The sequence below is a fragment of the Rhipicephalus microplus genome, chromosome 6, assembly GCF_043290135.1.
Source record: "Rhipicephalus microplus isolate Deutch F79 chromosome 6, USDA_Rmic, whole genome shotgun sequence".
NCBI lineage: Eukaryota > Metazoa > Arthropoda > Arachnida > Ixodida > Ixodidae > Rhipicephalus > Rhipicephalus microplus.
In genome coordinates, this window is record NC_134705.1 from 32100080 (window position 1) to 32123935 (window position 23856).

At 47.7% G+C, this 23856-nt stretch overlaps 1 protein-coding gene and 1 pseudogene across 3 annotated transcripts in view; both read right to left on the reverse strand.

The window, feature by feature from the left end:
- The window catches only part of LOC119167687 (G patch domain-containing protein 2), a 341817-nt gene extending 340380 nt beyond the window's left edge, over nucleotides 1–1437 (reverse strand). For all 3 annotated transcript variants that reach the window (XM_075865896.1, XM_075865895.1, XM_075865893.1), the window contains exon 1: nucleotides 1185–1437. In XM_075865896.1, the coding sequence (XP_075722011.1) occupies nucleotides 1185–1186 (2 nt within the window). In that variant the 5' untranslated portion in view covers nucleotides 1187–1437. The remainder of the gene's footprint in view (nucleotides 1–1184) is intronic.
- A 14413-nt stretch (nucleotides 1438–15850) lies between these two features.
- On the reverse strand, nucleotides 15851–19009 carry LOC142765226 (uncharacterized; annotated as a pseudogene).
- Between the last annotated feature and the right edge of the window lie 4847 nt (nucleotides 19010–23856).

Genomic DNA, 23856 nt, shown 5'->3' on the forward strand with positions numbered 1-23856 from the left:
TTTATGGGTCTATAGGTGACATTGTGGTCTATTGGACCTCTATTGGTCTAATAGTGTATTGGTCTATTGGTGATCTGTAACCCTATTGCGTATTGGTTTATTCGCATATTAGTCGTGTATATGTCTGCTGTATATGTCTATTGGCAGTCTACTTGTCTATTAGTACTGTACTAGTGCATTGGAGCTCTATTGGCACATTTTTCAGCTGAGAACTAACTTGAAGTTTTGAATATAAAATCATGGGCATTTGAGGACTGAAACATAGCGCCGCCCCTATAAAAAGAAAAAAAATCAATTTGAAGTGAGGCATGTATTATATTTATAAATAGTACGAGATAACTTCATCAAATCGGCAAACTTCCCCACGACAAGCTTTACAAGTGCGCTGTTCTTCCTTGACGAATGTATGCACCTGCAAGCAATTCTCCATGTAGTACCCGAAAAGAAAAGCAAATATGAAATGCCAGGATGTAGAAGGAAAAATTTTTAGAAGTGGTACTGAAAAATGGAGCAATAGAATAAAAAAAAATGCGCAGATACATCATACTGTAGAATAAGCGCAAGGAAAATTTCGGTGGGGCGGCAGTAAGTAACAGCTTTAACACGGCAAGAACGGATATTTTGTCACATCTGTGGAGCGGATTCAATTATGCTTGTATCCCAGAAACTAAACCTCGGTCACTTGTGTGGCAACTTGTGGGAAAGGCGAAACGGCACTAGCACGAAACCTTTCCCAAGGTCTCAGCTTCGGGAGTCACAAAAAAAAAAAAAACTAAACTAGAGCCTCTCTACTGCAACCATGTATGCTATAGAATGGGGTTAAGTATTACTGATTGGACAGCAGCACAGAATTCTTCGTTTGCAGTAAACTTCTTGCCTCACCCCGAAGTGCATTATTATGACTGAATGAACACGATTTTAGTCTTCGAATGCTCAAGTCGATAAAGTGCATCCATACCAACCTCTGTACATGCGAACAGCCCTCACACCGTTCAAAAGTGTTGTACTACGGATGGGGAAAAATACTGCGAAAAATGAAGCGGTCAAGAATTCTCATCAGAGCACGTTAAAGAACACTGAGGCCTTTTACTACGCCGTTTCTTATAATTATATTGTAGTTTTGGCACATAAAATCCCGTGTAGTAGTAGTAACTATTACTGGCTAGCAAAAACAGTTCACTTACATAACAGCGGCAGGGTATACGCCCGGAAAAACACACCTTGGTGGTCATTCTGTCAGCACACACGTTACCACTTGCTTTTGAAGTCTGAGACACTTCTTGCACTGTAATCTACAAATCCGTTGACGCTCACGACTGATCTATCATTGTCGTTGCGATTGCATCATACGTTTTTGCGCAAATTAAACTTCTAAACACTCGAACACGACTATGCCAAACCCACAACCTCATGACCTCGACCAACACCAGCTGCGGCTGCGGCTGGCTGTAGCCGGCCTGCATGCATGCTCGCTGGCTTGAGCACTCACACCATGGCCTGCCGGGGCCATGCTGCATTGACCACAAAAACAAGATTTTGTATTTTTGCTATTTTACAGCATTATTTTTTTAAATATTCTCAGCTGCAGACACATGAGAAGATAAAAAAAGCATAGCAAACCGAAATGTCAACGGCAAAACTAAAAATAAAATGTAAGACATACAGTGCCACCACGCGACATTTTAGTGTTTGACCTAGTTTTTCAAGTCTGTATCGTACTGCTTCGTCTTCTGATTGTTAAAAGTTTTCTAGTGTTAATTTGTGCTAACGGTGCACAATAAGGCACTTCTGCGGCACACGAAGCTGCGGCAGTGAACGCAAACATCGATGTTCAGCTTTCAAGCGCTCGAGCAAGCTCGCCTTCGTCACTACGTACAGGGGCGAAGGAAAGAAACACGAACCACGCTGTTCGCATTTGTCTCTCAGCGCGCTCTTAGCTTGGTCGCGCAAGCCGGGTCATTATGAATCATGAATGACTCGTCTTTTTATTACCACCAAGGCCACACATGCTTGAGAGGTAATGCGAACAGCGGAGTGGGGAGGTGTACTGTTGGCGTTTTTTTTTTATTTTTGGAGAACTGTATTCGCCCACCGGCTAAAAAGGCAATACATTCAAGCAGGCTGGGGCAATTTATACCATACACGTCGGCTTCGCTTGTTTCATTGTTAACTTATTCCCTCCAGTCCCCCCGTTAGCATGCTCTTCGAAAATAAACAGTATGCTGCTGCCTTTACACTAACATCGAGTTTCCCTGCTGAAACCCATTAGCTGCAGCGACGCTCTTTTTTGAACATTTATCATAAGTTTCTGTTTCTGTGAACATTAATTTTTGCGGTCTTATCCTACAAGTTTAATGATCATAATGTAGAGTACAGAATGAAATTACTCATGTTCACAGGTGTGAAATCATTTTGGGGACATTTATGAAAAAAAAAAATGTGGGTGCAATACTTTGGAACACCTATATATGAAAATACTGCTGTCACTCACATATTGAGCAAATAAAAAACTCCCTTTCAATTGGATTTGCTACTAAGTGAAATACATATCATACCATACAATACCGTGAATGTAACCCCCACAATGATTTCATTCTGGTGGCAATTGACACCTGCTGGTCTTATAAATAACAAATAGCTGCTATTTATTAGTTGTATAAGTGACAAATACATCTCACCTATTACAGACTATTGGAACCAATACACACAAATAGCTGTCACCTATAAGTACTTACACATATATATTGGTCCTATAAGCGAACAAACAGGATGTCTCCTATTAAACCCTGCTGGTGCCAATACGTGTCTATTGGTTCTATAGGTGACTAATAGGTACAAACTATAGATGCCTTATTGGCCTTATTGGTGACAAATAGATACGGGCAATTGGTTTTTATTTGTGCCAATACAATACAAATAAGAGCTATAAAGTCCCAATACAGCTCTTACAGGTCGAATAAGATTTCTCTACAGGACCATTAGATTTCTCTATTGGCATTTTTGCTAGGAATTAACGTAACATTTCCCGCATCGTGTGGTTCGCTGCAGAGAGAATTCTGTGCTCTTCACTCCGCGTAATATTTTTGTGGATTGCATAAGGCGAAAAAAACCACTGTTTGGACTTGTGCGCAGCACGTTTGCGAGGAAGCCGTAATCGCTTGTTGGCTCAAGAAAGTGACTCACCACTCACGTTGTTAGGTTTCTCTGTGCCGGTACATATATTTGAATTCACTGCATGAGTGAGACTTTGTGAAAAGTGCACTTATGCTTAGTATCAGTATCTCTGGCATTCGCAAATTGCTTAAAGCTCTAATGAGCACAATAATAGAAAAAAACGTGAGTCTAGAAATCGATTGTTAGCTAAATATAGGTCGTGATCTTTAAATATACATGCCTGCCTCCTTAACAGCTTGCATGTCACCGGAGATTGCTTTGTTTTTGCTGTGGCAACCACTTGTGACTTTTCTTCACAAAAGAGCGATGTTAAGCGCGTAAGAAAAAATTTGTGCGAATGCTGAAAAGAAAACGTAGCCAACATTTTTTTCTTTTTTTTTGTTCGGTTCTTGCCGGAGTCAAGTGATGTGACAACTACCGCTGTGTTTCGTAATGCACTGTATGTGAATTTGTGTGCATTTATTGCAGTTTTACTGTTTTGCAGGTCTTCTTATATTGCTACTTATGTGTTTATTTTTGTGTAATTTACACTTATGATATGACAGATGCATGTCTGCGTCTTGCAGTGCAACGAAATCATCTCTTAGTTCCCGCGTTCATCAGACATTAACGAAGGAGGCATGTGCCTACCAAAAATATCCCTCGAAAATATAAGTTTTTGCTCCTCCAACGGTTCTCATGTTTTATTTAAAATGCGCTGATAGACACACATCGTGTGCTTGTCGCTCTGGCGGTGCAGCTTACAGGAAGCTAATCGATGACTGCAAATGATATATTGAAAAGAAATGTTAAAGTGTGGCCTCAGAGACGAGCTCGCACACAGAAGTGATCTCAGAGGCTGTATAATACTCCTAATCGCTAGCAAATAGCCTTCGAGGCATCCTTTTGTGAAGTCTCCCATTTCTGAGGCTGCCAAGGTTCCCGAATGAATAGGTGGGTGCTAAGAACGTCCCCTTTAGACGCTTTATGTATGTCTGCATCATTGTGAAAAAGTATGCCTGCACTTTAAAAAAGTATCACTGTGAAAAAGTATGTCATCACTGTGAAAAAGTATGTCTGCATCAAGTGAAAAAGAACAAACTCATGTTTACTCTCATAGGCGTTTATATATCACCTTCGAATAATCTCGATTCCGGAAGATCAGAGGATGTTTTGATAGTGTTTTCTGCACCATTGGTCATCATACGTGATTTCAATGCGCGTCACCACGCATGGAGACATACGCGGACAAATGTAGGAAGACGCAGGTTAGCAAACAGCACCTACAACTATGGCCTTACTCTCCTAAATGACGGTAGCCCCACTTTTCTTCGATGGGTAACATACGGCAGCTGTCTTGGCCTTGCTTTTTGTCGCCAACTCTCTTGCGAGATACGTCAAGTGGTTTCCAGATGTTGAGACATGAGGAAGTGATCACATTCCAATCTACCTTAACATCAAAGACTTGTCTAGTTGTGGTCCACGGACGACCATTCGAGCAGTTCAATGAACCAACTTCGAATCTGTCACGAACGGTGCTTGCAGCGATGGCCTACAATATGGGTTAAAGCAAAGAATTAAGAGCACAATGCAAAACACCACTCACACGGTGACAATATCTTCCGCACGAAACGACTTTGGCACAGACTTGGAGGGACTCCGAGCACATCGACGCCGGGTGGAGCGTCGGTATCGGGGCACAAAATTAATTCATAGTCTTAGGGCAGCCAGGAGGATGCAAAAGAAGATTCAGCGTCGCATGGATAGATTAGCGCCGGAACAATGGACAGCGTTTTACCAGTAACTAGGCCTTCGCAAGCCACTCTCACACATTTGGAAAACAGTTCAAGGTCTGCGTCACCCTACGGAATAGCGTTTTCCATTCAAAGCGCTCACGCTCTTTCAAGGGCGGCAAGACATCTATGTCGCAGAAGATTTCTGCGCGCAGGTCGCCAACCAAGCCATTCGTCCAGATTCTCCAGTGAGAGGTGGCGTCCCCCGTTACCGTGACTACCACATGAACCTCTCTTTTACAGTTGAGGAGCTCGAGATGGCGCTAGCTCTCTGCAGGCGTTCAACTTCTCCGGGTTCAGATGGTATTTCGTACCGAGCCTTGTGCAACCTTGGGGAAGGTGCAAGGAGAGAACTGTTGAGCTTTTACAACATCTTGTGGCAGGATGGCAATGTTCCTGACGACTGGAATCTAAGTTGATTGGTACCCACCTTGAAGCAGGGCAAATCCCCACTCGAACTCCCCTCATACCACCTAATAGCACTGACCAGCTGTGTAGGAAAAATAATGAAAATGATGATACTATGCCACCTTGAGTGGTATCTTGAATACTACAAAATTTATCTGAATTTCATGGCTGGTTTTCGACGAGACCACTCTTTCATTGACAATGTTGTTGATCTAGTTTGGTACGTTCAGCACGAAAGATCCCGTAAGCCACTATTTACAACTTTGTTTCTGGATGTTACAGGCGCGTGTGATAATGTACTACATGAAGCCATTTTGGGTGCTTTTGTGGCGGTTGGCCTTGGTGGTCGAGTGTTTTGGTGGATTTCGAGTTACCTGGCTGCAAGGTCATTCTTTGTGTTAACAGAAGACGACCCAACTACGCGACGCTATACTTCCAGGGGTGTTCCTCAAGGCAGAGTTCTTAGCCGGACGTTATTCAATGTTTGACTAATTGGCCTTGCTGGATACTTGTCACGTGCTATTAAGATCTCAATATATGCAGACTACATCTGTGACTGAACTTCGGCCGTCACACGTCCTCAGATACGTTCCCGGCTTCAAAAAGCAACAGCTATGATTACCAACTACTTGTTAAAACAAGGTCTGAGCATGTCACCAGAAAAATGCGCGCTGGTGGCATTCACTCGCAAAGCAATGACCCCATATGCCATCTCAACCAGCGGGCGACCCATTTTTTACGCCAGAACCCACCGGTTTCTGGGCATCATTATTGACAGGGACCTCTGTTGGAGTCCACTTGTGGCCTATATGAAGAAGCACCTGACCGCTATTTCCTAATTGTTGAAGTTCCTGGCAGGAAAGACGTGTGGGATGTCAGTAGACGCAACGATGGAACTCTAGAGAGCACTGTATTTTGGTTTCCTGAGACATAGCTTGCCTTTGCTGAGCAATACCCGCAAGACCAATGTTAAAGTTCTACAGGCAGTTCAAGCCCAAGCACTGAGAGTGTGCCTTGGTCTGCCCAGATGTACGTCAACAGAGCCAACAATTGGAATTGCTGGTGACTACCCAATACAAACCCACATTGCTGTAGAAGTCCTGAGAACGCACATCAGACACTTTGCACGTCCTCCCTGTCATCACCTTGCATTGTTGCCTTCAAAGAGGTGCAAAGCATTGTTCGCTAAAATGATTGTGCAGTACAACGAGAAAATTCCCTCAGGCTTCACTCCTGCATCTAAATCATCGATACCCCCTTGATGTCTTATTCAACTCACAGTGCATCTTAGTTGTCCAGGGATTTGGAGGAAATCTGACCTTTCGTCGCTCGTGCTGAAACAAGTGTCTATGTATGGTGGAAGCATTGTCCTGGGAAGGGTTCGTCGTGCTTTGACGTAGAAGATCGGTGTGCGGGGCCGATTTATTTGTGATCGGTGTGTGGGGCCGAATTAGCATTTCACGCGCGCGGAAATCATCATGCTGGTGATAGTAGTGAAAAGATTAAGGTGGTGGTCCCATTCTGGTCGCAGCCCATCCGCCTTTTACGCAATGCTTGCGGGTGCACTGTGCTCGCTGCACTTCACAATAAAAACAAAATTGCGTACTTCAGAAGGCTTAGTATCCCCTCTTTTCAATCACATCTGATTTTAATGCCTGGTCGGAAGCATTACCTAGTAGCGATGGAAATAGTGTGAGTAACAAAAGCATTTTTGCTGTACAAGCCTCCGTTGTACTGCGAGTACAGCGAAACTATTCAACGTTACAGAGCGGACACTTTGCCTTTAGACGAAGTGCCATCCAAAGTTTCTATGAAGAGATATTGGACATAAACTAATTTGTAATTTATTTACGTTTCAAATAAAATGGGGAAACTAATGAAAGTTTGTGTAGGAATATGTTTTTTCTTCACATAGAGCCATAACATTAGGTGGCTCTGTAGACTACATCAGACTTATTCTTTATGCGAAGTTGCTTAGTGCTTGGCAAAAGCATGATGATTTATTATTGTGTCAATGGGGCAGTTTATGGCTACACTTCGTCATGCATTACCGATGAAACAACAAAACTATACAAGCTGGTACTCTGAACTTCGATATAATGAAGCAACAGGTCCCTTTTTGTGAATATATGAAGAGACATTCTTTTATATTTATTAGGAAACCTACAAGACAGCATTGAATCTAGCTTATTTTTCTGCTGGCCACTTCCGTGGAAACTCGCCTTTTTCTTCTTTTAGACGCTAACTGCCAACGAGTAGTGCACATTAGTAGTTGCATATTGTGTGTTGTATCTATTTGTGCTCACTAACTTGATCACTCAGTGCTTCAAACTAAACATTTTCAATAAATCTTAAACTTCACAGGCGTTTTTCTTGTGGTAGCTCCACATATTTATAGAAAAATCAAGTTGCTTTGTATGAGTTAAAGCGTTCGCCCAATGTGACGCAACTAAACGTAATTGAACGGGTAAAACAGGTATGGGTTATATCTCCTGGCTTCATAGTCTGCCTGACAAGGTAAGTCTAGCCACCGCGCGTAACAAACACCAACAGTAAAAGGAGGAGGGCTGAGTAATGAATTCTTTCCACTCGCACCACGTTAGCAAATGAGGTGGTGTCATCAAGTGGCGAATGATTTCAGTACGCCGGAAAATTGCACGTTCGTCACGCGTTCGCAGAACCAGCGTTCCCCGCCACGTCTTGAGTAATGTGCATCTCTTCGTGGTTCAGCTGCCCGTGTTTTGCGCGTTCCTTTGAGTTATTTTTATGCCTGTGAGGTTCCAAATTGTGAAAGAAAGGACGCTGACATGCCATGCGAATGATATTGATACACAACAGCCGGCACAGCCTTGCTGCAAAAAGAGAAAGATGATGTCGGTTGCTGGTTGTTGATGAACTGTCGCCATCTTGTTCGCCGAGCATGGCCCACCGTATATAATTTATTAAATAAGTTGCTCGTAACATTATTGGTGGAGGTGGACGACTCCCGTACCTCGATGGAGACGCGCAGCGGTCGTAACACCGGGGACTCTTCGGCTACTTCAACTGCCAGTGCCTCATCACCACTGGCCTCTCGAGCCGAGTCGACAACCTACGTTCCCTGCCACCCCTGCAGGATCCTGGCACTTTCTCCGCTGATGGCACCATCGACGTTGACTCCTGGGTGCACCGGTACGAGCGTGTCAGTGCTACCCACCGCTGAGATCCCACGCTCATGCTCGCCAATGTTGTGTTCTACCTCGACGGCACGCCACGCTCATGGTTCGAAACCAATGAAGCCGAAATCACAAGCTGGGATCTTTTCAAAACGAAGATCCGTGATCTTTTCGGCGATTTATCTGGTCGTCAGCTCGCTGCCAAGATGACTCTCGCCACTTGCGCCCAGACGTCTACTGAATCGTACGTCTCATACTTTCTTGACGTCTTATCACTTTGTAGCAAGGTCGACCAGCACATGTTGGAGGACAAAAAAATTAATATCGTCCTCAAAGGGATTGCTGACAATGCCTTCAAGCTGCTGGTTTTTAATAATGTCACGAGCATCGACACGATCCTGACAGAATGCCGCCGTCAAGAACAGGCTGAAGCCCACTGCGTCACCCACGGCAGCACGCACCTGCCGAACACAGCTGCTACTTCCTCTTGCGATGACGTACGGTCCGCCCAATTTCCCGATGTGACAACCTCACCCGTATCATCCGTCGCGCGGTCGAGGCAGCTCAACCAGTAGCTACTCCATTTCCAACGCCTGATCCTTCACTGACCACTATCTCACTGATACAAGCCGTCGTTCGTCAAGAATTATCGAATGTCAGCCTACACCCCTTTCAACCAGCCTACTCTGCCGAGCCTTTTTATCGTCAGCCCTCCGCTCCTCGCTTTGGTTCCAACTACTCTCGACAGCGCAAGTTGTGCGAATGGCATACACTGAACGACAAGCCTATATGCTTCAACTGCCGACGTGTCGGTCATATTGCTCGTTACTGCCGCAATCACTGGGCTCCGCCGGCACACTATGGGCCTCCTATCCAGGCCACTTGTGTACACCAGTCGTCCTCAGCATTTGATTGTGATTCCCGTATGCCGACCACATCATCTGATTCTGCCGCACCTTTGAAGAGACCTCGCCACGCCCGCCCACCTTCTCCTGCTCGCCGTCAATCTCGTTCACCCTCGTGACGCCGTCTTGCCTTTCCGGCCTATTCGCAGCGCCCCCTACCGGAAAACTTGGCAGTGAAGCTTCTGGAGGTGGAGCTGCTTTGACGACGACCTCTGCGAGAAATCCTCGTGTAACATTACCGACCATCCGGAATCTGTTGAACGTTGCGACAATGTACCTGTGCGCGCGTTGATTGGTACCGGCGCGCATGTGTCCATAATGAGCGCTGCTCTTCGTCGCCGCCAAAAGAAAGTTGTCACACCCACCTTGAACCAAGCCGTTCGAGTCACCGACGGGGGAACTGCCGCCATTATTGGCATGTGTTCTGCCCCTGTGACTATTGCTGATAGATGCACTGCTGTTCTTTTCACCGTTATAGAAAATTGCCCTGATTATCTTAATCTAGGCATGAATTTTCTAACCGCTAACTCGGCCCTTATAGACAGTTCAGACGGCTTTCTTGACCTTGACATGCCTCTACTTTCGGATCCGACCAACTCACCCCAAAGCCATCTTTGGTGCATTGATTTCGTACGCCTTCTGCCTAACTGTGTTACACATCAACCTCTTCTCTACGCCACCTGTACCTGACGGCGATTACATGGTGGCACGAATTCATGCAGTGATGCTTACGCATGGCGTTGCTGTTCCGCACACCATTCTGAAAATTGTTGAAAACCGCACATGCCTTCCTATTGTCAATTTTGCCCTCACTGTCCAAATTACGCAAGGTATCTCCCTGAAATTACTGCCCTAAAAGACCATACCAAATTACCCAAGGTATCTCCCTGAAATTACTGCCCTAAAAGACCATACGGTTGACCCTTCAGGGTGGATGATTGCTGCATCTCAGACCATGAACCAACTCTATCACGTTAATCGAGTGTCGACGTTGACCACACGGTATCATCAGACTTCGCTCCTGATCAAGGGGAAGCCCTCCGTCACGTCCTGGAGTCATATAGTGACATTTTCGATTTCGCCAGCACGGCGTTACGCCGAACGAGAGTTGTTACTCATCGCATCAATACTGGTGATGCAAGTCCCATTCACCGACGTCCATACCGTGTTTCCGCGTCCGAGCGTACAGTCATACAACAAGAAGTCGAAAAGATGCTTGCAAAAGACATAACTGAGCTCTCTTGTAGCCCCTGAGCTTTTCCTGTCGTCCTGCGCAGAAAGAAGGATGGAACATTGCGCTTTTGTGTAGATTATCGGCATCTCAACAATATTACGAAGAGAGATGCTTACCCGGTGCCTAGAATTGACGATGCCATAGACTGCCTTTACGGTGCTATGTATTTTTCCACTATCGACCTTCGATCTGGCTATTGGCAGATCGCTGTAGAAGAGACGGACCGTGAGAGACCACATTCGTCAGTCCTGACGGTCTTTATCACTTCAAAGTTATGCCCTTCGGTCTCTGTAATGAGCCGGCCACATTCGAAAGAATGATGGACTCATTGCTCTAAGGGCTTAAATGGTCAACCTGCTGATGTTATTTAGACGACGTTATCGTTTTCTCGCCCAAATTCGACTCCCATCTCGACCGTTTATCGTCGATTCTTGAAGTGTTTCGTCGAGCCGGACTTCAATGGAACCCTTCGAAATGCCACTTCGCTCGTCGTCAAATGACCGCACTTGGCCACCTCGTCGATGCCGCAGGAGTCCGCCCGGATCACGACAAAATTGGCGCCACCACGGACTTTCCTGTTCCGAAGTCAACAAAGGACGTTCGCAGTTTCGTGGGCTTGTGCTCCTACTTTCGATGGTTGGTAAGGACTTCGCGATCATTGCATGCCCACTCACAAACCGCCTGAAGAAGGACACCCCGTTTTCCTTGGGCACTGATGAAGCCTCATCTCTTTCCCAGCTCACTACGCTCCTTACAACACCGCCGATTTAGCTCATTTTGATCTCTCAGCTCCAACCGAGGTTTGCACTGACGCTAGTGGGCACGGCATAGGGGCAATGCTATTGTAACACCAACGCGGACATGACCGTTTTATAGCATATGCAAGCTGACTGCAATCTACCGCCGAGCGCAACTATTCAATCACGTAGCGTGAGTGTCTCGCTCTTGTGTGGGCAGTCGCCAAGTTTCGCCCATACTTATACGGGCAGCCATTTCGGGTAGTCACCGATCGCCACGCACTCTGCTGGCTGGCCTCACTCAAGGATTCCACAGGACGCCTCGCTCGTTGGTCCCTACGTTTAAAAGAATACACGTTCACCGTAACGTACAAAACAGGGCGGTTGCATCAAGATGCGGATTGTTTATCACGCTACCCTGTGGAAGAAGCTGTCTATATTGACACCTTTCCAGACCTTCTGTCTGTGACGCAGCTACTCAACCTTGACCACGAACAACGCCGAGATGCTTTCCTGCGAACCATCATTGACAAGCTTGAGTCAATGCCTCGCGACGCATCTCTACAAATGTTCCTGGTCAAAGACAAGATCTTGTATCACCGTAACCTCGATCCATATGGCCATGACTTACTGCCCTCATACCAGCACATCTTTGTGCGGCTGTCCTCAACCAGCTTCATGACGCTCCTTTGGCGGGCCACTTGGGCGTCTCTCGCACATACGACCGTGTACGTCGTCGTTTCTTTCGGCCTGGTCTTGCCCGTTTTGTTCGACGCTACGTCGCCGCTTGTGAACCCTGCCAGCGGCGCAAAAAGCCATCCTCCCCACCAGCTGGATTCCTTCAGTCGATCGACATTTTCACTGAGCCTTTTTTTTTCTAGTTGGCCTCGACCTGCTTGGCCCATTCCCGATTTCCAGCTCAGGCAACAAATGGATTGCTGTCGCCACTGACTATGCGACACAGTGTGCTATCACGCGAGCACTTCCGATGAGTTGCGTAACTGATGTGGCGGGCTTTCTGCTATATGATATTATTTTAGTACACGGAGCTTCACGCCAACTTCTCACTGACCGGGGCCGGACCTCCCTATCAGCTGTCGTTAATGAAATCCTGCGCTCCTGCTCTGTCAAGCACAAGTTTGCCACTTCGTACCATCCGCAAACGAACTGTCTTACGGAGTGCCCCAACCGCACCATAACCGACATGCTTTCTGAATACGTAACGGTCGACCCCCAAGACTGGGACGTTCGTTTGCCATTTCTGACGTTCGCATATAATTCGTCACGTCACGACACTGCCGGCTATTCGCCATTCTATCTTCTATACGGCCGAACACCCGCCATACCCTTCGACACCTTGCTGTCCTCGGTCACTGAGTATGCCGGCGAAGCCATCGCGCGAGCCGACCACGCACGCCAACTCGCCCGCAGCTGTCTGCAGGCCTCACAGGAGCGCCAAAGACAGCTCTACGATTCCCATCATCGAAACGTGCATTTTTCACCGGGTTACCTTGCCTTCCTCTGGTTCCCCACTCGGCGTGTAGGTCTTTCTGAAAAACTGCTGTCACGCTACAGTGGACCATACCGTGTCATTCGCCAGGTGACTGACGTTACATACAAGATCGTGCCAGCCGATCCAACGTCATCATCGTCACCTTCGAGTGACATCGTGCACATAGCTCGACTCAAGCCTTATCACCCTCCTTCTACCGCATCCGAGTTGCTCAAGCACCGATACGATGCCTCTACCGCCGGGGGGATATGACACACAACAGCCGGCACAGCCTTGCTGCAAGAAAGAGAAAGACGACATCAGTTGCTGGTTGTTTATAAACTGTCGCCATCTTGTTTGCCGAGCACGGTTCATCGTTTATAATTTATTAAATAAGTTACTCGTAACAATATGTATGAAGTGCAGCTTCAAAGGGGACACGATGTTTTTTCTTCTTTCTTGGCTTGCATATGAAGACTGTTCAGATTTCACACACTCGGCAAAATACAAAAGTACCACAAAATACAATGATAATCCGTCAGCTCTGAGCTGACTAATGGTCTATATTTTGGCACTCGTACGAATGGTTCGATGCTCACAGTCCACTCTGGTACATCCTTTTGTCCCTTCACCACTTCAGGAAACTAGCACACTCATTCGCAGAAATATTATCACACAGATCGCACTTCTAAATCTACATCTTCGGTGGACGTTCGCAAATCTTGTAATTTCCAAGAATTTCAGAGTCAGCTGAAGAATAACCTGACTTCAACGCCCTTGAGAAATGCCACATGTAAAAAAATGGCGCTGATACATATACTGAAGCACTGAGGAACATTATCGACGCGAAGCATTTCTTTGCGTGCCGCAAACACGTTTGGTATCTATCTATCTATCTATCTATCTATCTATCTATCTATCTATCTATCTATCTATCTATCTATCTATCTATCTATCTATCTATCTATCTATCTATCTATCTATCTATCTATCTATCTATCTATCTATCTATCTATCTATCTATCTATCTATCTATCTATCTATCTATCTATCTATCTATCTATCTATCTATCTATCTATTTATCTATCTATCTATCTATCTATCTATCTATCTATCTATCTATCTATCTATCTATCTATCTATCTAACAGCTTACGTCTGGGTGCTCTCATGATAGCGTGAACTAAATTAGTACAGGAGGATAAGAGAACTTCATGAGTAGGACGTGATGGTCAAGACATGAATACTTTCATAATACCTTAAACTAGTGAGTGGCACAAATCTGCGGCCGGATATGTGCCAGCGGTATACGGGTATGCGCCACAGGTGATCGACACCTGGAATTTACCCAGAAACGACGAGAACGCATACGAGCAGTTTCAACACTTGAGTGTTAAGAAAAACTTGACATCGGCAACGTTGATCTGACGAATTCAAAGAATAAATGTCAAGGTCTCAGCAGGAATGAAACCCAAGCATTATACATGGCGATCAAGCATTCTATCACAAAGCCAGGTCAGGTCTCAGAACTACTTTTCAAACAGAACTTAATGTTCGTGAAACGTTATTTGAGGTTGCCATGCTGGCGATCCAATTATATCATGATTACATGTGTAATACTACGATGCAGTCGTGTTGTCGGGTTAACGGTAATTGTAGTTAGGTGCCATGCGCTGAAGTAGATTTATGGTAGAGCGTTCAGGGGCACCATCCTCGTGACCAGCAACGCTCAGCTGCTTATAAGCTTATCGCTTTTGGTGTTGCTAATACTCATGTTCCCTGTTGACATCTTCGCGCAAGTGCAAAAACTTATAAAAACATCTGCAACGTGTGCCTGTGCGTGCAAGATTTCTATATATATGTAGCGCCATTTCATGACGTGTTGCGATATAAAAATTACAACATGGTCACCTTCCCCACGCAGGCTTCGCATAATGTCGATTATTAAGATACGTAGGATATGCTGATTCATTAAAAAAAACTGTGGCGGCAACCTTAATGGCAAACTTGTTGACGGTACCTGTAAGTCGATAAAAAAAAAACCAACAACTTTCCAGAACAAATAGGTGTATTCTTATTGATATAGCAAAAGCATAAATCAAAACTGGAATCTGTAACCATTTCGCTTCCAGAAACGTTATGCGCTTCGATTTCTTTAGTAATGCTAGCATGCTCGTGCTTGCTAGAAAAAAAAAGACAATGAAAAATAAAAGAACCATTTTCTATGGAATCTCTTCTCAAAAGCGCTCCATATATATACTGATTGGCCCCAGCCTGAGACGTCACCTTATTTTTCGCAGGGACAATACTCTGCAGTGACTCTTTTACAATAAGACCATAAGGCCCTATGGCCATATGGCCCCATAGACCATATCGCCTGAGAAGAAAGACAGAAGTATTGCAACACATAATTTTAGTACATTGTATTCTAGTTGACACTTTATCTGTGCGCGTAATGAATACACTTGCCTAATTGTAATACACCAGCTTTTTTTACTAGTGTTTATCGTACATTCGAAAATCGCCGAATGAAGTGCATTTTGTTTTTTCTAGTGAATGGCACCTGATAAAGCAGAAAAGAAAAAAAATGTTGGATGGCGTGTAAAAGTGTAAATGGGTGCCCATGTTACGCTACACGAACTCAATAATCTATAAAATGAGGAAAAATAGCAAATACTTATACCTTATGCAGCCACCGCACTTTTATACTGTATATCTTACTTTATAAGCACCCTTGAGTGGCCCCAAGGTGCTACGTAACTCTCATTGATAATCTTAGCATCGCTGGCGTCATCTTGTGGACATACACGTGCGAAGGGTTCCCCTTGGAAGGGAGGTCAATGGTTAAGGCGGAGTTTTCACTCACTTCTCGCAATAAATTGAAAGCCGACACCAGGCGACGCCACTCATCTACGCTTGAGTGAGTGAAACAACTTTATTGACGATACGGCATAAAGGAGGAAGTGGTAGGGGGATTAAAGCGAGACACTAGCGTGCTCGGACGTCCCGGAGCAGCAACCTACTCGCGTCAAACCCGTGGGGGCGCCGCTTTCGGCCGCTGGCGTTCCAGGATGCTAAGCACGTGCTGGACCACGTCTCTTTGATTGCCTGGCTCTCGGCTGATAATTTTGCTGCTTATGGCAGTTGGCATTACTTCTTGGTTACCCGGCGGTGCACAGTCCCAAAGGAGGTGTCTCTGGATGGCTCACGCCTTCTCGCAGTGTTGGCATACATCAGTGGTGTAAACCTTCGGGCAAACGTGCTTTGCCCAGACGGGGGTCCATATTGCTTGTACTTGCAGCTGCCGCAGTGTGGCTGCTTCTCTGCGTTGTAGGTCTCGCTGAGGCAGTGGGTAGAGGCGTCTGCTCGTTCTGTACCACTGCAGAACGTCGGCGTAGGTTGTGATAAAATACTCTCCGTCTTCGGCATCGGGTCGTTGCGGCTCCGAGGAATGCGTTGACAGAGAGCCGCGGCTAGTTAGCGCGTGTGCCTCCGTATCTGCCTCCTCGTTGCGGTTCGGGCCCACGTCCAGCTCCCCGGCGTGCGCAGGGAACCACTTGACGGTAATGTTGGTTTCCGGTCTTGCTATAGTTGAACATACTCTTGCAGTGGTTCCATGGACGTTGTTTGTAGCAAAGTTGGCTATTGCCGTCTTCGAGTCGCTGAGGACCGTGCGGCAATCCGGGATCGCTAATGCCAGTGCGATTGCAAACTCCTCGGCTTGCGTGGGCGACTTGCACCGTATGCTTCCCGACGTTGTGAGTACTCCAGTGTCTGCTGCGATGACTGCTGCTGCGTACGTGTTTGGCCGGTGGGGATACTTCGCCACGTCCACGTAGTACGCGCGCGGATCGTTGGCGTGACCTTTTGTGAGGGCCGTGGCTTTCGCCGTTCTTCTTTCTTGGTGTACTTGTGGATGCATGTGCTTCGGTAAGGGTGGAACCCTCAGTCTTTGGAGAACGTCCCGGGGTAACTGCTTTGCTACCTCCGGAGTCGTCGCTGGCGCGTTGATTCCGATGCGCTTTAGTATCGCTCTTCCCGTCCTGGTCTGGGACAGGCGGTGATACTGCGCCTTTCGCTGGGCTTCTGCGATTTCTTCCAGCGTGTTGTGAACGCCCAACGCGAGCATGCGTTCCGTGTTGGTGTAGGGATATAAGCCCAGGGCCGTCTTGTACGGCTTTCTGATCATCGCGTCAATCTTGATCTTCTCCGCCGCTTTCAAATTGTGGAACGACGCTACGTAAGAGATGTGGCTGACTGCAAACGACTGGGTGAGTCGTAGTAGACTGTCTTCTCGCATGCCCTGGTACCGCGTGGCCACCTTCTTGAGTAGGCGGGTGGCCAGCGAGAGCTTTGCGTTGAGCTTCTGTACCGTCACGTTGTTGCGGTTCAAGTCCTGGAGGTGCAGCCCCAAAACTCTGAGCGTCTGCACGTGCGGTATCGGCGTTCCGTCTTGGGTTACCACGTTGATGTTCTGCGTTGTCGGGCGTCGCGCACTTCGCGGTGAGATCACTAGCAGTTCCGACTTGGTTGGTGAACATTTGAGTCCGGTGGGTCGTAGCTGTTCTTCTACGGCGGCGACGGCTTCTTGGAGGGCTGCCTCGATGTGGCTGTCGCTTCCTCCCGTTGACCACAGCGTGATGTCGTCCGCGTAGATCGTGTACTTGATGTTTCTAACGCGTTACAATCTTCTTGCAACGCCTATCATGACGAGGTTGAACAAAAGAGGGGAGATCACCAAGCCCTGCGGTGTCCCCGTGCTCCCCAGCTGCTTGAGCGGTAGTTGTAGTTCTCCTGCCACAAGCCGCGTGGTGCAGTTGGTCAGGAAATCTTTGACGTAAGCGAACGTCCTCTCCCCCATGTTGAAGTGGGAAACCTGCCGAAGGATGGCCGAGTGGTGTACGTTGTCCAATGCTCCCTGGAGATCCAGTCCGAGCACCGCTCTGTTATCCAACGTGGGAAAGTGTCTGTCCACGATTTCGTTCTTGAGCAACAGCATGGCGTCCTGGGTACACAGTTTGGCCCGAAACCCCAGCATTGTATGTGGATATATGTTGGATTCTTCCAAATAACGTTGCCATCTGTTGAGTAGGACGTGTTCAAGCACTTTGCCCACGCACGACGTTAGAGAGATGGGTCTCAGGTTGTCTATGCTGGGTGGTTTGCCCGGTTTGGGGATCAGGACCATTTTCGCGGTCTTCCATTGTTGCGGTAGCTTGCCCGTCCGCCAGCACTGGTTGTAGTACTTGGTGAGGGCTTCGATTGCCGTGTCGTTCAAGTTCCTCAATGCCTTGTTGGTGACGTGGTCCGGTCCAGATGCCGATTTACAGTTGATTGTTTGTAGATCCGCTCGCACTTCCCATTCTTTGATGTCGGCATCTAGTCTCTCGTTGGTTGCCCCTTCGTAGCTGGGGAGTGGGTCCGTTGGCGTTACGGGGAGATACTTGGCGTCCAGGCGTCGTTGCACCTCAGCCTCTCCCATTTCTTTGACGGCTTTGTGAATTGTCTTGTCCAGCATGTAATGCTGAGCTCCCTTGGTTGTCTGATCGTTGAGCAAGTGGCGTAGCAGGCGCCACGTCTTGCCTTTGTGTAGTTGACCGTCCGCTTCTTGACACACCGCGTGCCACTGCTGTCTGCAGAGGACTGCGCTGTGATTCTCGATGTCTCTGTTGAGTTGTGCTATACGTTTGCGTAGCTTTCTGTTGTGGCGTTGACGTTTCCAGCGCCGTATGAGCGAGTTGCGGGCTTCCATGAGGTGCGCTAGTCTGCTGTCCAGCATCGTAGCCTCCGGCTCCGCTTCTACCGTCTGAGTGGCGTCTTTGGTCATGGCGTTCAACATGTTGGTCCATGCTTCTATGTTTTCAATGGTTTCCGTAACGTTGTCTTCTAATTTCTTTCTGTACTCGTGCCAGTCGACGATTTACTGTTGCTGTGCTCTTTGCGTGTTCTCTGCGATGGGTATTGTAATTTCGAGTATGCAGTAGTCATTTCCCAACGTTTCCTTCCCCGGTGTTCCGCCACGTGACTCCACGCAGTGCTGAGGCTGTGCTTATGAAAGCGAGGTCCGGGTTTGTGTCTCGCTGCGATGACGTTTCGTTTCTCGTAGGTGCGTTGGGGTCGTTTAGCAATTGGTAACCTGCGTCCATTGTTTCGTCGTAGAGACTGTGGCCCTGCGCCGTCGTGTATGGATACCCCCATGCCGTATGTTGAGCGTTGAAGTCTCCACACAGTAGGGTTACGTTGGAGCCCGCGAGCTGTTGCGCTTTGTGCGCAAGGGTGCAGAATTTTTGCCGGAAGTGCTTCGGATTGCTGTACACGTTGATTATAAAAGTGCTTTCACGGCGCTTGCGCTTCCCGGTGACGATTTCGACCGTGCTGTGCTCGATGGCGCCGTTGGGTAGCAGCTCGTGATCTATTGAAGTTAGATTCTTCTTTACCAAGGTGCAGACCCCCTGCCCTGCGCCTTTCCCAACTGTTCGTGCACTGGGGGGCTTCGCAAAGGATCTGTACACCGGTAACGTCGGTGGGGTTTCACTGTGCGTCTCTTGTAGTATTATAACGTCGGGTCTCTTGGTGCTTTGTTTTATGTACTGTTCTAACGATGCTTTTCTCCCCTGTATGCCGTTGAGATTCCATTACCATATGAGGAGATGATGCTGTTGTGTCTGTGCTCTGTTTTTGTGGTTAGCGGTGCCTGTTGCCGTTGTCCCGTCCATTATTGCGGTTGGGTGAAGGCCTGTTGTGGGATTAGTCCTGACGCCGTCAGCGCGTGTATTAGTGCATCCAACTTAGTCTGTATTCCTTGTATGGTAGACTGCATGCCATGTACGGGTGTCACCAATGTGTCGAGGCGTGCGTTGGTAGCATCGAGGCGATCGTTAGTAGCTTTGATGACTTGGCTCAGGGTTTCGTAGTTGGCTTTCATGGTCTGTTCTAGTCGATCTTGACGTTCTTCTAGGCTGTCCAGCCTAGCGTTGACTCTTCGTTCACGTGCGTATTCGAGCGCTCGCTTCTTGGGTGCCGGTTTGCTTGTCCTAGCAACGTCGATCGTTTCGGATTCTGCACTGTTAGCTTTCCTAGTAACTGGGACTTGTACCTCCATGGCTGAGTGTGTTGTTTTCCGTTGGCGTTGGGGGTCTTGGTTGACTCTGCGGCGGCGACAGTGGCGGTGGCGGAGTCACCTGTTGTTGCTGCTGCTGCTGCTGTGCGTTGATGAGTTGGTTCAACTTAGCGTTCATCTCTTGCATTTGAGCTCTCTGTTCAGCGATGCATCACTTGAGCTGGTCATTTTCATTGCGTAGTGACTGGATGGGGTTGTACTTTGCTGCAGCTACGTGGTTGAGCGGATTGTGGTTCGCCGCTTGCGGGTTGACTGCCTGGGCCCCATTTATTACATTGCCCGGTCGCTGCTGGTTGCGGTTGTAATTCATGTTTTCGCTGCGCTTGCAGTCGGTGCTTCTGCCGCGGCTCGCCGATTGTCTCATGCTTTTGTCCCGCTTCCTCAAGCGGCTGCGTCCTCTCTTTGATAGATGCGCTTCGTTCTGTTGTTGCGGTGGCAGCTGCGGGAAGTCTTGCAACGAAAACGTTGATGCCGCGTTTCTGCGCTCCCATCTGCGCTGAGTAACTACGAAGGGCACCTTGTACTTGTTCGTACAGCCTTCCGTGCCCGTGGCGTGGGCTCCGTTACACAGTTTGCAACGTGGCTTGCACCGCTCCGCGTGGTCTGCCGTCGGGTTAGGCGCGCCACACGCAAAGCAGATCTTGATTTCCGGCGTGGGGCATACATCGGCTCGACGGCCGATTTTGCCGCATGTCTTGCATACGTTGTAATGTTGTCTGTATAATCCACCTTTTACTATAATGGAGCCATACTTTATGTAGTTGGGAACCTTTGTTCCTGCGAACAAAATGACGATCGAAGTAATGTTTCCAATCCTGTGCGCTTCGAGGGCCTGCGGGTTTGCTTGGTTAACGATATTCTCGTGCAGATCTTCGGCAGTGTTCTCTACTGCGATGCCACGGATTACTCCTTTCACTGTGCCGTGAGGCGCGGTGCAGTAGGCATGCGTTTCGTAGCTACGGCCCCCAATGTACTGGGAGCGTACGCTTGCGTAGTAACGTGCTTGTTTTTCATCGGGCGTGCTGATCACGATGATGTTCTGCGTGGGATTAGTACAGATCGTATCTGCTTTCGCTGCGGTCTTGGGAACGTTGGCTGCCGTTAAGACTGCGGACATTACGATGTCAGCTTCCAGTTTTGCTAGGAATAGCCCTCCTCTCGGTCGTATTACAATCTTCTGCTCTTCCCGCGGCAAATTCAGCGGCATGCGGGACGCTTTAGTGATTCTCGCTACCATGCGTTTTGCTTGAGCTTCACTAAATTGCGGAGTTGGCTTGCTGCTTTGGGTAACTTCGTTAAGCTGGGGCTTATTAAGTCGTTGGCTTACTTGTTTTCCGGAGATTTTCCATCCCGCGATGTCGCTTGGGTGTAAGTCGTTGCCGCGCACCGCGACTGCGGTGCGGCTGGTGCTGCGTAGCACCTCTTGGTCGTTGATCGTGTCGGTGGTCGTAGTGCCGTTGCCGCCAGCACAAAAGTCCATGTCTTCCGTAGCAAGGGCCGCGAAACGGTTGTGGGAAACGGCGTTGAGCTTCGATGAGGCCGAGGCCATCTTCGGCGATGAGGAGTCGAGCGTCAAGCCGGGCCGGGCAGCCGACGCAGCTGCGCGCCCCGGCCGTACTCGTGCTAAGCCTAGGCGTGGTCCGCTAGGCCTAGCGTCGCACAAGTGAAGAAAACGTCGAAAATTGACGAAAAGTCTGGTTAGGCGGACCAAAAATAGTATCAATCGAGTCCAGGGATGTTCACGGACACTGCAGTGATGATTTCCAATCGATTGAAAGCAATTAAGGCGGCACAATTAGCGAAAACTGCGGAGCTCATTCGGAGCACGTCTGCTCAGCTCGGCGACCGGAGCGCCCCCCCCCCCCCCTATCTACGCTTGCAAAAAGCGAGAAAATTGCTCGCGCAAGTACGGTCAGCGTAGCCTCGTGCGTGCCTTGTATGTCGTGTGAGGTTGCGGAAATTGAACGATAGAAACCAAAGAGGACGAACGCAAACGGCGTCTTTCACCTATTATCCGTCAACTGTGGCCGTTGTTTCAACGACACGACGAAAGGTATTCCAGTGACAGCTGGTAGACTGCAACCAACGTCGTTTCACTGAGTGTAAACACATGCGCATACGCACGCACATACACAAACACATACTCTATCTCTCTCTCTGGCTAACTCACGTCCATAGAATAACGATTGAACAAACTCTTTGAAGGGTTTGAGTACACTGGCTTTGCCGCTAACCTTCTTTTTTATGTAGAGACCTGGGCACTGGCTTGATGTAGCGTCGTGCGAGTGTGTATATTTTTTTTTTCTTGCCAGGCGAAACTGATCAATCTCCACTAATGTAGCCTACCCTACAACAACAGTCAGGCACATTTCAGCACGCCCCGCCGCGGTGATCTAGTGGCTAAGGTACTCGGCTGCTGACCCGCAGGTCGCGGGTTCGATTCCCGGCTGCGGCGGCTGCATTTCCGATGGAGGAAGAAATGTTGTAGGCCCGTCTGCTCAGATTTGGGTGCACGTTAAAGAACCCCAGGTGGTCAAAATTTCCGGAGCCCTCCACTACGGCGTCTCTCATAAGCATATGGTGGTTTTGGGACGTTAAACCCCACAAATCAATCAATCAATCAATCAATCAATCAATCAATCAGATTTCAGCACAAGAGAAACTGTGGATCTAGAGGTTATTTGCTAAATTTCACCCTCTCCAAATACCATAAAAGGGTTACCTAAATAAAGTGCCTCTTGTTGGTGATCAGTTGACAGATAATTTACAGTAATTTAAAAGAGTTAGAAGCTCCTAAAGCCCATGGTTTTTCTAAATTTTTCATGAGAATTACGTGGACCACCTAATATATGGGATGACGTGAGATAATCGATAAGTTGGTTCACGCTGTTTCCCGTCTTGCTTTCACCATCTTTGCGCTACTGCCTAGATCATGGCAAACTAAGCTCCTACGAAGCGTTTGCTTTAGGAAATTCTTCATTTTCGCCAAGAGCAGATTTCCAAATGCAATGTAATCGCACGAACACACAGATTATTGAGTAGCAGCACAATCGAGCTCAGCGTTGCACTTAGTGGGAGGGCGGGAGAAAGGGGGGTTATGCATATTCGAAAATCATAAGGGATTTAACGGTACCTACATAAGAACCCTACCTCTGAGCCCATGGTCATGTGTGCTACGAATGTCTTTTCCTATGCCACGTTTTCTACATCAAGTGCGACGCTATGAAGGTTAGAGAGAATTCTTGAAATGAATGCGTGCGCACTAAGAAATAGTAGGATTATTCTTGCATCTCAGACATGATGATGATCAATTTTCTTCTTTTTTGTGCCTCGGAGATAAAAATGCTCCGTTATACGGCTTGTCTTGATTCTTATTTTTTGATGTTTTACTTGTAGCCTTTCGCGACGCTCTGCAGACGCGTTTGTGCTCGTCTCGCCCGAGCGTTTACAACGATGAAAGGAAGGCGCAAGACGCGCGAAGTGACACCTGTTTCTGACCAAACTTCTTGCATAGCTTTCACAGCGTTGCACCTGATGTATGAAACGAAGGATAGGGACCTCTGTCTGCGTAAGCGTGCACACGAGGGCGACACGGCGGGTGCAAGTCTGTCCCGTACTATAGGGCCTACAATGTGCACCCATACATTGCATTGATAGAGAAAGGGGCGCTGCTATTAACTATTGACTCTCCTTCGAAGGGGAACCCCCCGCACGAGTATGTCCACCAGATGACGCCAGCGATGCTAAGGTTGCCAATGAGAGTTACGTAGCACACTGGGGTCACTCAAGGGTGCTTATAAAGTAAGATATAAGGTCTGAACATGCAGTGGCTGCATAAGGTATACTTATTTGCTAATTT